The 13,079-nt window shown below is 38.1% G+C and overlaps 1 protein-coding gene across 1 annotated transcript in view; it reads left to right on the top strand.

The window, feature by feature from the left end:
• Positions 1-13,079, top strand: part of LOC102543429 (kinesin-like protein KIF28P) — a 56,967-nt gene that overhangs the window by 11,644 nt on the left and 32,244 nt on the right. The window contains exons 4-7 of the mRNA XM_006198887.4: positions 4,673-4,708; positions 5,785-6,009; positions 7,604-7,758; positions 11,546-11,657. Of these exons, the coding sequence (XP_006198949.1) occupies positions 4,673-4,708; positions 5,785-6,009; positions 7,604-7,758; positions 11,546-11,657 (528 nt within the window). The remainder of the gene's footprint in view (positions 1-4,672; positions 4,709-5,784; positions 6,010-7,603; positions 7,759-11,545; positions 11,658-13,079) is intronic.

The raw sequence follows: 13,079 nt of genomic DNA, 5'->3' as shown, positions 1-13,079 counted from the left end.
TATAACACAAAACCTAAGCTAACTTAAGTCTCTGGTTCCCTTTGCTCCCCTCTTCTACCAAGGTTATGAGTGTGTTCTCATCTTAATTTTTATTTCTAAATAAAGAATATTATTTTGTTTCTTTTTTTTAACATTTGTTATTGATTTATAATCATTTTACAATGTTGTGTCAAATTCCAGTGTTCAGCACAATTTTTCAGTCATTCATGGACATATACACACTCATTGTCACATTTTTTTCTCTGTGATTTATCATAACATTTTGTGTATATTTCCCTGTGCTATACAGTGTAATCTTGTTTATCTATTCTACAATTTTGAAATCCCAGTCTATCCCTTCCCACCCTCTACCCCCATGGTAACCACAAGTCTGTATTCTCTGTCCATGAGTCTATTTCTGTCCTGTATTTATGCTTTGTTTTTGTTTGTTTGTTTGTTATTGTTTTTGTTTTTTAGATTCCACACATGAGCGATCTCATATGGTATTTTTCTTTCTCTTTCTGGCTTATTTCACTTAGAATGACATTCTCTAGGAGCATCCATGTTGCTGCAAATGGCATTATGTTGTCAGTTTTTATGGCCGAGTAGTATTCCATTGTATAAATATACTACATCTTCTTTATCCAATCACCTGTTGATGGACATTTAGGCTGTTTCCATGTTTTGGCTATTATTTTGTTTCTTAATTGTCCGAGCGTAGTTTCTTCTTTTTAAATTTTTTTTATTTGAAATATAGTCAGTTATAATATGTCAGTTTCTGGTGTACAGCATAATGTCCCAGTCATGCATATATATACATATATTTGTTTTCATTAAAGATTACTACAAGGCATTGAATATAATTCCCTGTGCTATCCAGAAGAAACTTGTTTTTTATCTATTTTTATATATAGTGGCTAACATTTGCAAATCTCAAACCCCCAAATTTATCCCTTCCCATCCCATTTCCCCAGTAACCGTACCATTGTTTATTTACTATGTGTGTGAATCTGTTTCTTTTGTAGATGAGTTCATTAATGTCCTTCTTTTTTTTTAGATTCCACATATGAATGATATCATATGATATTTTTCTTTCTCTTTCTGGCTTACTTCACTTAGAATGACGATCTCCAAGTCCATCTATGTTGCTGCAAATGGCATTATATATATATATTTATGGCTGAGTAGTATTCCATTGTATGAATATACCACATCTTTTTTATCCAGTCATCTGTCAATAGACATTTAGGTTGCTTCCATGTCTTGGCTATTCTATGTAATACTGCTATGAACATTTGAGTGCATGTATCTTTTCAAATTAAGAGTTCCCTCTAGATATATGCCCAGGACTGGGATTGCTGGATCATATGGTAAGTCTATTTTTAGTTTTTTTGAGGAATCTCCATATTATTTTCTGTAATGGCTGCACCAAACTACATTCCTGTCAACAGTGTAGGAGGGTTCCCTTTGCTCCACACCCTCTCCAGCATTTATCATTCATAAACTTTTGAATGATGGCTATTCTGACTGGTGTGAGGTGATATACCTCATTGTAGTTTTGATTTGCATTTCTCTGTATTTAGTGATATTGAGCATTTTTTCATATGCCTATTGGCCATTTGTATGTCTTCATTGGAGAATTGTTTACTTAGTTCTTCTGCCCACTTTTGGATTATGTTGTTTTGTTGTTGTTATTGTTATTAAGTTGTATGAGCTCTTTATACATTCTGGGAATTAAAGCTTTGTGAGTCGCATCACATGCAAATATTTTCTACCATTCTGTAGGTTGTCATTTTGTTTTGTTTATGGTTTCCTTTGCTGTGCAAAAGCTTATAAATTTCAGTAGGTCCCATTTGTTTATTTTTGCTTTTATTTCTGTTGCCTGGGTAGACTGCCCTAGGAGAACATTGCTAAGATTTATGTCAGAGAATGTTTTGCCTATGTCTATCAGTGGATGAATGGATAAAGAAGATGCGGTATATATTTACACAGTGGAATACTGTCCATCTATCAAAAAGAATGAAATCCTGACATTTGCAAAATGGTTGGACCTTGAAAGTATTATGCTAGGTGAAATATGTTAGGTGGAGAAACTCAAGTACTGTATGATTTCACTCTTATGTGGAATCTAAAAAAACAAAACAAAAACAAAATAAAATGAAAACAATCTCATAGATAGATAAATTTGGTGGTTATCAGAGGAGAAGAAGGTTGGGGGATGAGTGAAACTGGTGAAGTGAGTCTACTGTATAGTGGTGCATGGTAACTAGTCTTGTGTGATGATCACTTTGTGGTCTATACAGATGTCTAATTGTAATGCTGTACACCTGAAACTTACAAAAAAAAAGTTTTCTTCTATACTCTACATTGTCTGTTTTCTCTGAGTTCCTATTTTCTATTGTTTATTTTGATCTCTCTTTCATATTGGAAGCTACCCTTGTTTGCTAATCCTTGACCAATTGTTTATTTTAGTTCCCCTTTCTTTTAGCTTCTTCCTTTGTAGTTTGATGATTCTCTTTAGTGGTATGCTTGGATTCCTTTCTCTCTAGTTCTTGTGTATCTATTGTAGATTTTTAATTTGTGGTTACCACGGAGTTCAAGTATCTTGACTTATACCTACACCTAGCTTTAAACTGGTGGTCATTTAAGTTCAAACACATTCTAAAAAAAAAAATCTACATTTTTTTGCTCCCCTTTTCCATGTTTTGTATTTATGATGTCATATTTTACAACTTCGTGCTTTCCCTTCACTGTTTAATTCTAGCTAACTATCATTTTTGTCTTTTAATCTTCATACTAGTTTATTTTAAGTGGTTGAGCCACAGCCTTTACTATATATTTACCTTTACTAGTCGAATTTTTCTTTTCCTGCAAGTTCTTACTTGTCATAGCCTTTTCTTTTCTACTTAGAGAAGACTTTTTAACATTTCTTTTAGGTTGATTTAGTATTGGTGAACTCTTTGAGTTTTTGCTTGTCTGGGAAATTCTTTCTCTGTCCTTCAATTCTAAATGATGATCTTGCTGGATAGAGTATCCTAGGTATGTCTTGGGTTGGGTCTGTTTGGGTTCATCTTGTTTGGCACCCACTGTACTTCCTGTACCTGGATATCTCTTTGTTTGGTAAATTATTTATTTATGTTTTATTAGTTGTTTTGGGGGGGGGATTTCACTTATTCTTTCATTTAAAACAAATTCCTCTGTCTTCTCATTTTCCTTAACTTTCTCTGTCTCTCTAAAATTAGGTGAAACAGTTACCTGTTGCAGTCTTGCAAAGGTGTTTTTGTGTGAACTTATCCCTATACAGTTTGTGTGTGCCCAGTGGCTTTGGTGGGAGAGCTGAATCTGACATGAGCACATGAGTTAGGTCTTCCCCCAGGGTGTGCTGGCAGCTATCACCCTGGTAGGAGCTGGGGCTGGAGATGGAGGAACTAAGGTCAGACTTAGGTGTGTGAGCCAGGGCCTCTCCCCTCTGCTCAGTGGCTGTCACTGCCCTATAGGGGGTAAGGCTGAGTCCCAAGTTGCTGAAGCAGAAGCTCTGAGGGTTGGATCCAAGCTGGCTCTGTTCCCTCTTAAGTGTGCTCTTCCTCCTTCTCCCAACAGAGGAGAGCCTTTCTGGGGCAAGAGGGGCTGGAGGCTGGAGTGGATGCTCGGCTCAGGCTGAGGTACACTCGCAGGAAACTAGCCAGAGTCCCATGACAGTTTTACTCTCTCTCTGCCTTGTTTTGGGAGTAAGCAAGTGTGTGTACATTCTGTGAGTGGAATCTAAGTTTCTTACAACCTTGCTGTCAGTCCTACTGGTTTTCAAACCAGCTATGGGAACTTATCCTCCCAGTGTCATACCCCAGGGCTGAGGCTCCCACTATGTGGTTCAAGTCGCTCACTCCCGAAAAGGATCTGCAACCCTGTGTAATACCCCTCCTCTTCTGTGTCTCCTCCTAGGGTGCAGGTCCCAACTGATTGTTCCCTTCCCTTCCTAACCTGATTCTGTGTGGACCTTTCTTTCAGCCTTTGTTTTGTAAGAGTCTTTCTGCTAGTTTCAAATTTGTTTACACTGAGAATTGCTTCACATACAGATATATTTTTGATGTGTTATGAGGGGAGGTGAGCTCTGCATCCTCCTACTCTGCCATCTTGATCTCCCCTCCCATTTGTTCATTTTAAAACATGAGTCACTCTGAAGCTAGTTGGAAGCTCTGAGGATGTGAGGTTTAACTGGCAAGATTCACCACAAGGTGACTAATAGACAGGCTGGCTTTTCATGGGTAGGGGATGATGGTGGCAAAATGTCAATATCTTAGAGCCTTTTCTCTAGACTAGAGTCATTCAGATCCCTCCAGTCTCCTGTTTAAGAGATGTAATCCTGGCTAGCAGTGTTCCAGAAGCACGGTACAGTAAAGACCAATCTTTTTTTCTACATATGTTCAGATTGGAGGGTAAGCAATATAGAACAACTTTTTCTGTTCACAGTTGAAACTGAAACACACATAGAGTTTTGTATCTATTTTTAATTTATATTAAGAACTTCATATCATTAAAATTATTTGAGAACCCCATATTGCATGGGAAAGAGCCTTACTATATTTAATATTAGCCTTTTCCTTTGTTATACATTTATGTTGTTTCCATGTTACTTTTTTTTTCCCCAAAGATGTCTGTTTCAAGAGACTCTTAATTTATGCTCTTTTCTACACAGGTTACATTCAGTATGCTGGAAATTTACAACGAACAGGTAACAGTGATTATATTCTGACATACAAATCTAACTTACTCTCTGCAGCTTAATAAACGTCAGGGGTTCCCCCTCACCTATCCTGCACATAAAGTGAAAACTCATCAGCCCGGCATTGACCATCCAGCCCTAACCTACCTCTTTTTAGGCAGGTTCAGCTTCATTTTGTTTCTTTTTATCTCCACAGTGTCTGTGCTTCAGCCACATAAAACTGTTCTTGCTTTCCAGAACATGTCATTCTTTCCTGCATTTATTCTTCCTCTTCCTGAAATACCCTCCCTGCTTCCTCTGGCCTGAAAGAACCCACTAAACTTCAAAATCCAGCTCAGATGTCAGTTCCTCTATGCATGCTCAGACAGTTGGCTTCAGTCAGCCTGGCTTCAGTACAGGGGCGAGCAAAGTACAGATGGAAAATATTTTAGGCTTTGGGGGCCATAATGTCTCTGTCACAAGCACTCAGCTCTGCCCTCACAGCACAAAAGCAGCTACACGTAAGCGAGGATATGTGAGAGAGTGGACATACCAATAAAACTGTTTAGAGACTGAAGCTTGAATTTCACATAATTTTCACATGCTACAAAATATTTTCTTTATTTTTTTTCAGCCATTTAAAAATGTGGAAAACTTTCTTCCCTTAAAGATCATACACAAACAAGTGGAGGGCTGAATCTGGCTCCCAGGATGTAGTTTGCCTGATCATAGTTAGAGCATTCTTTGAAATCCTCTCATTTATGGGCTGTGCGACTTTGGAGAATCACTTTATCTCAGAGCTCAGTTTGCTCATTTATAAAGTAGAGGTTTTAAAATAAGACACTGCACACTGAGATGTACTGAATTTTAAATGTCTAATGCAGTGCCTATCACATATATTCAGCAAGTGCTTTTCCATTCTGGCCTCTCCCTTTGCACTTATATTATGCTGTAAATTTTTATTTACATATTTATATCTCCAGAATAGATAACTGCACCTTTCTATTGGCAATACTTAGTACAATATTTGGTCTAGAATGGATGCCCCTAAGGTTTGCTGAGTGGGTAAACTGACAAAGGTATCTAACATTATTTTTTTTCCACAGGTAAGAGATTTGCTGTCCAGAACCAAGAAACCTGGAGGGCTAAAAGTAAGAGAAGACCAACAGCTGGGCTTTTATGTGGATGGTCTGAAGTCAGTGCCTTGTGAGAACTATGCACAGATTGAAAGACTGATGGAACAAGGAACAAAAATAAGGACCACAGCTTCGACCAACATGAATGCCAGCAGCAGCCGGTCTCACATGGTCATCACCATTCAGTTCAAGCAGGTGAGATTCAAATAGATGCCGCTGTCCAGACCTCCCACCAAGGTGGTCCATGGGAAGGGGTCCCAGGGGCATTATAGGCTGGTGAGTATTATGGAATCTTTTTAGATTTGACCTGTGGGTTAAGGTGGCCACTTTCAATCATAGGCTATAGGGTCAGAAGCAGGAGAAAGTGAGGCACTTGCTCTTTTCTTGCCTCCCCCCACATCCATGCCCCACCCCGGCTAAGTGAGCACATTACTAAGGGAGGGGTGGTAGTAAGGTCTACCAGATCCCAGAAGTGCCCATGGGACTAAGGCTGCCTTCTCTCAAGAAAATTCCATGCCCTGAGGAATGAGTTTTGCCACCCTAGTTGATCAAATAGGGGAAATATGACAGTGACTCCGTGGTTTGTCGTGGAGAATTCCATTAGTATCCCTTCTGTTCATCACCAATATGATGATGACCAGCTTTCAGATCCATGAGCCTAGGGGACCACTGGATATTGAAGTGCCTCTCTAATGTTTGGAAGTACCAGGATAAAGTCTTTGAAACCGGGCAATCTATGTAACCCTCCACTAACTAGAATCTTTGATAAACTAGTGCATACTTTTCTCCTTCGTTGTCCTTGGTGGATTTCAGCCAGTGATCTCTACCATTATCAGAAATGGTTATTCACAAAGCCTGGGAAAACATTATAGTTAGCTACAGTTTTACCACCTCTGTTCCCTAAACCCCAGCACTGGTAACAGATAAAACAGTAATAAGTGAACATTGTCCTGTTCTAACCAGGGACAGTGGGAAAATACTAAACCATGTATGACTGTTTACGAGTTCTGAACCTTTGGGAAATTTAACTTTCCTGAGTCTCCGTTTCTTGTTCTGTAAAATGAGATGAATGGCTATCCTCATAGGAATATTGGGAAGCTTAAAAGATACCACATTTTAAAGAACTTTGTAAACTTTTAAGTATTATTCACTTGATTTTGCAATGTTGGTAAGATTCATAAACTTCATATATGATTTGCCCTGCTATTTTTTTTAACTTGGTATTTAGAGGCAAGAGATGAAATCAACTGAAAAAATGAGCATATTCTGTTTATTGGTGTCAGTATTAATATTTACACCTATTAGTGTATGCCAGGCATGGTTAGAACCATTACACCTTTTATCGTTTACCCTCATAACATCTCAGTCATATGCTATCATCCCTAGTTTACAACTGAGAAAGTTGAAACTCTGAAAAGCTGTCATTTGCTCATTGCCATGTAACCAGCAAGGGAATCTGCAGGATTCCAAAATGCATGGTTCCTTCCACTACATGACATCTTGAACAGTTACTTATAACTGCTTATTGATCTTAGAAATACTTGGTATCTAATATAACATTGGAAATTGCTTTGCAGAATTGGGAAGAGGCAACTGAGACAGTTGGGCCCAGTAATGTGGTTGTAAAATGTCATTGTAAAGAGGATGGCATTTTAACTTGTAAATTTTATTATGCCTTTTCTGAGTGGAAAATATAATTAGAAAAAAATATTTTAGAATGTAAAATAGATCGACTTCTTATGTAGCCTGCTACTACTCTAATAGCATGACCTGTGGTGCTTCCTCTCAGGTTTTCCTAGACAGAGACCTCACCAAACAATCCAGTATTAATCTGGTGGATTTAGCCGGAAGTGAAAGGCAGAAATCTTCAGGATCAGAAGGAGACAGACTGAGGGAAGGATCTCGAGTTAACTTAAGTTTAACCAATTTAGGAAATGTTATCAGGTAAATAATCAGTGAATAGGTAATTATTTGTGCCATAAAAATGGCCTCAAATATCAAAATTTAGATTAATCATAACCCTTGGTTCGTGACCCACTATCATTGATTCATTCCTGGCCCTCGTATAGACTTTATTTTAAACTAGTTAATTGCTTTTAAATAAAATAACCAACACTAAAAAACCACCATACAACCCAAGAAACAGTTGGTGTTCCTTTCCTGTGCTCCCTTGGGGGTAACCATCATTTTGAATTTTATCTTTATCTCCCTTCCTCCCCACTTCCTTCCTTCTTTCTTTCTCCCCTCTCTTTCTTCCCTCTTTCTTTCAACCTTCCTTGTTTTATCACATGAGTATTATTATTTAGTGGCACTGTGTTTTGTATTTTATAAAAAGGGTAAAATGTTATATGGTCTTCTAGATCTTGCATTTTTAAAGTATTAAGGTATAAATTATAGTAAAGTGTGCAAATCTTAAATTTGAGTTTAGCTCAATGAATTTTTTTACACATGTATTAAATTTTTCACAAAGCAAATGGAAATCTCTAAGCTCCTTCCCAGATCCACCTGACATCATTGTTTAAATTAGTACACTGAATTCACACACACACAGACACACACACACACACACGTGCACATGCAACATTGTATTACAGTTTTTATATATATTGGATTTCATGAAAATATTTTCTATGAGATGCTTTTGATTCCCAAAGGAAAGGAGGTACACTCAGAGTCAGGAATGCAGACCTATTACAGAAATATATATTATAGTTTTACGTATATAGTAGTGCAAATCTATGTTCTCAACATAATTACCTGCAACAATGGATCAACTCAATGAATTTTTATATATGTATATATCTATGTAGTTACCACCTAGACTGAGATATAGAACATTTCCAAAACCCAGAAAGCTGCCTCAAAGCCCCTCCTGGTTTTTAATTCCACCAAAAGGAACTGACCTTTGTTGACAAAGATTAGTTTTTCCTGACTGTATTGATTTTCATATAAATGTAATCATTTATATGAGGTCATTGTCTTTTGCATCTGGCTTCATTCACTAAGAATTGTGTCTGTGAGACTAATCCTTGTTTTTTCATGTAGCAATTATTAGTTTATATTGCTATGCAGTATGGCATTGTAGGAATATACCACTATTTACCCATTCTCCTATTAACGGACATTTAGTTTGATTTCAGGTTTTGATTATTATGAATAAAGTTGCTATCAACATTCTTGTACATGTACTTTGGGGAAAATAATTACTCCTCCTCTTAAGTATATACCCAGAAGTAGAGTTTGCTTTTAGATTCAACATTATTAACAATACCTACCCATGTTATGTGTGGCACTGGTTAATTCATTTTTTGTTCTCTATGAGATTCATCCATGTTGTTACAGTAGCAGTTGTTACTTCTTTTTCATTACTGTATAGTATTCCATTGTGAGAATATGCCACAATTTATTCCTTCATTCTCCTGTTAATTGGCATTTTGGTTGTCTCCAGGTTTTTGTTTGTGTTCTGCTATTACAAACAATGCTACTATTAACATTCTTGTGCAGATCACTGGGTATCAATATTTTAAAGTTTCTTTGAGTATAGTCCAAGAGCTGAAATTGCTGGGTTTCATATATAAGGTGTGTGAATACCTAATTTTTTAAGCTGGTGACAAATTGTTTTTCAAAGGGGTTGGCTCAACTTAAATTCCCAGCACAGTGTATAACATATCCCATTGATCTGCATCTTTTCTAAGGTTTGATATTGTCAGATTTCTTGATATTTACCAGTTAAATGGGTATAAATATATTTTACTATGGTCTTGATAGTCTTGGTTACTAGCAAACTTGAGCATCATTTGATCTGTTTTTTAGCAATATGTTTCCTCTCAAAATATCTGTTTTTATGTTTTCCCCATTATTCTGTAGGTTGTTGTCTTTTTCATAGATCTGTGGACATTTTCTTAATGTATTTTGTATTATTTTTTTCTCAGGTGTATGTATTACAAATATCTTCTCCCAGATAGTAGCATGTCTTTTCACTTTCTTTAAGGTGTCTATTGATAAGCAGAAGCTATGGTTTGTGTTTTGAATTTTTGCATTTTCTGTGTCTTGTTTAAGAAAATATAAACTTAAGTTCTAATCCATCTGGAGTTGATATCTGTGTGCAAAGTGGGCATCCTTTTAGTTATTTTTTTCCCTAATAGATGACCAATTTTTCAGTTTCATTTGTTAGATATTCTCTCCTTTCCCCAGTGATCTATGCTATTTCTGTCATACGTCAAAATTCAGTATATGCTTACTGTTTCTTGACTTTTTATCTGTAAGTTGGTCAAAGTCTAGATATAATAAACACTTTAGCCTCTTCTTGAATAATAGAATAATCTCCACCCTACATATGTACTTGTTAACATATATTTTAATTCTATTCTTCTTTAACCTCAAAAAACATTATTATTACTATTTTATACAGTTAGTGTTCATTCACATTTATTCCTTTTTTATTCATTCCTTCTTAAACCTCAGAGCTGCTGTGTAAGTTCAGTTTCCTTCTGGTTGAAGTATATTCTTTAGAATTTCTTTTAGTGATATATGCTGATGGCAAACAATTTTTGTTTGGTGGAAATTTCTTTATTTCACTTCATTTTGAAAGATAATTTTGCCGAGTATAAAATTCTAGACGGGCGGTATTATCTTTCAGCTCATTAAGGATACCATTCTCCTGTTTTCTATTGTTGGTCTTATTGCTATTGCTTTGAAGATAATCTTTTTCCCTAGCTGCTTTTAAGCTCTTCTTTTCTGATGTTCTCCAATTTCATTATGTTGTATTTTATTTTCCTTAGCCTCCACAGCTCTGCGACATTGATTTTCATCAATACTAGAAAGTTCTCAGCCATTATCTTTCACATATTGCTTCTGACCATTTTTTTTTCTCTTTTCTCTCCCGAAACTTCAGTTAGACCATTTGAATCTTCTCACCCTGTCCTCCACGTCTCTTAACCTTTTTTCTTGTTTCCCATCTCTGTTTCCAGGCTGCAATCTGGATTTCTTCTAAGCTATATGGTTCACTAATTCCAAATATAGCAGTGTCTGATTTGCTGTTAAACGTGTCTATTACTGTATTGATTCCTTTCTAGATGCTCATTTTGTTGCTTTTCTAAATCTGGTAGATGAAATTTTTTAGATTTCTTTCCTGTTGGTGATTGTGGTTTCCCATGGACAGGATTTCCTCTTTTTTCCCCCTACTCTCTTCATTGCCAGCATGGCACTCTGTGTGGTACCCTGAGTTGGGGGTGGACTAAGGAGTTCACTTCTCACTCACTCTTACTCTGATGCTGTGACTACTGCATGGGGTCCTAACTGCATGGGGTCTTCCTAAGGCAGTATGAGGGAAAGGCAAGAAACCCACTCCCCAGACCTGTCTTCACACTGCCAGCCTGCCACCCTCCTCCTCAGATGGCAACCCTTCTCTAGATTACAAATTTACAATATAGCCTGCAGTCTCTGGGGTTTGCTTCCAGAGCTTAGTGTGTTAGTGCCTCAGATCTGGGCTTCCCTCTCTGTTACTGTTTCCTCTGGGTTGACCTTGGAGGAGGGGCCAGCAGCCCCTGATGCCCTCTTGCTTCAGCATCTTTGTACAGAAGGTGTGTCAACTTTTAGATACGCCTTAGAGTCATGTCTCAGGTTTATGGGGGCAACAAGGTGATTTGAGGAGTGTTTCTGACTTATCCACAGGGAGGCAGATTTCTTCCTGATACATTTTAAAAATGTTTTGTATTTTCTTTTCATTCAGTGCTCTGGCTGATGAAGCCATGGGGAAGAAAGTCTTGCACATTCCCTACAGAGACTCTGTTCTGACCAAACTGCTCCAGTCAGCTCTGGGTGGGAACAGCAGAACCACTCTGGTAAAAATGACTTTCTTGCCACATTTCAGACGGTTTAGACCAATGCAGCTACTATTACTATTGTTGCTGTCATTTGCATTATTCTCCGCGGGCCACTAACACAGCCCCCAGCACTGACATAGCACATTCTTACCTATTAATCCATGGCTCCTGAAGCTCTTCCTACGATGATGTTCAAAGAAAGTTTCTGTTTTGCTAATTTTGGCATTTCATTTATTCTCTTCTGTAGTTTTCAGATTCTCTACAAGGAACATACATTACTTGCATTATTAGGAAAAAGCTAATACAGTTTTAAAAATAATACCATGTCATGTTATTCTAGATCAGTCTTTCCTTGGCAAGACTGGAAGTCAGTTTGACTGTTTTAGACACAAGGCAGGTGTTTAACCTGGAAAGTAGCTAAGTCATGTCATCTCAGCAAAGACTCCAGACCTGGCTGCTGAATGTTTGCCAGGCAGGTACAGAGCTCAGTGTGTTAAATTGGGGCGCTGTGCTCTTCAGCTTTGGGTGTAGGAAGGAGCAAAACTGGGTGGGCTCTGCCTTCAGCCTCATCCTGGCCTCCAGTCTATTGTCCTGGTCAGGAGAGGAATGCTCGTCGCTGGACCTGTTATGTGCACCTCTCTCCAAAATGTGCTGGACAACACATCCTTACTCTCTATCATTATTCTGTTTTTAAATATTTTATTTTAAAGTTTTTCTGGTTGTCAGTACCATGGGCCTCCTTGGGACATCCCCCAAGAGGCTGGAATGAGAGAAGGCCCATAAGACACCTTTGAACATTAAACTATAAAATCAAATCTAACGGGCCTGAGCAGACATGGGCAAGGTCGCCTGAGACAGAGGATGACTTGCAGGTCTTCCTTGGCTGAGGTGTTATGATGCTTTAACAAAAAATATGTGGTGGGTAGGAGGCTGGGGGAGTGGTCACTGATTATCTCAGGAGGCAAATGAATCCACAAAGCCAGCGTCCAAGCTCTAGAGTTTCCATGGCTCCAATCCCAGTGTCCTCACACTTACCATGAAAACTCCTTTTCTTCCTTCCTAAAGTGGAGATAACAATATCCCCTTGAAAACAGTGCTCTGATGATTAGATGAGGTGGTATAATGAACAAGCTTTAAAAGCTGCAAAGATAAAGGATTAGTCACAGGCCCTTGTGCGCCCCGGATTGTGGCCTCCAGGTCCAGAGGTTAGGAGCTGCCACGTGGGCAGTCACGTTCCCTCCTATTCACCCTCCGGGACCCTGCCCACCTCCAGTTCATCAAGAAGTTTGTTTTCTCATTTGAATTATAGAACAACTAAGCCAAAGCCAATAGCCGGACTTGAACCCATGCTAGTGGCTACCCGCTAATGAGCAACGTTGACTGGTCTCCGCAGTGCTAAGGTCAAGGGTCATTTAAATCCCCAAGGACATCTGCTGGGGA

This window comes from Vicugna pacos, chromosome 23 (assembly GCF_048564905.1).
Source record: "Vicugna pacos chromosome 23, VicPac4, whole genome shotgun sequence".
Classification (NCBI taxonomy): Eukaryota; Metazoa; Chordata; class Mammalia; order Artiodactyla; family Camelidae; genus Vicugna; species Vicugna pacos.
The sequence above is the reverse complement of the archived record's forward strand: the minus strand, read 5'-3'. Positions and strand labels throughout refer to the sequence as shown.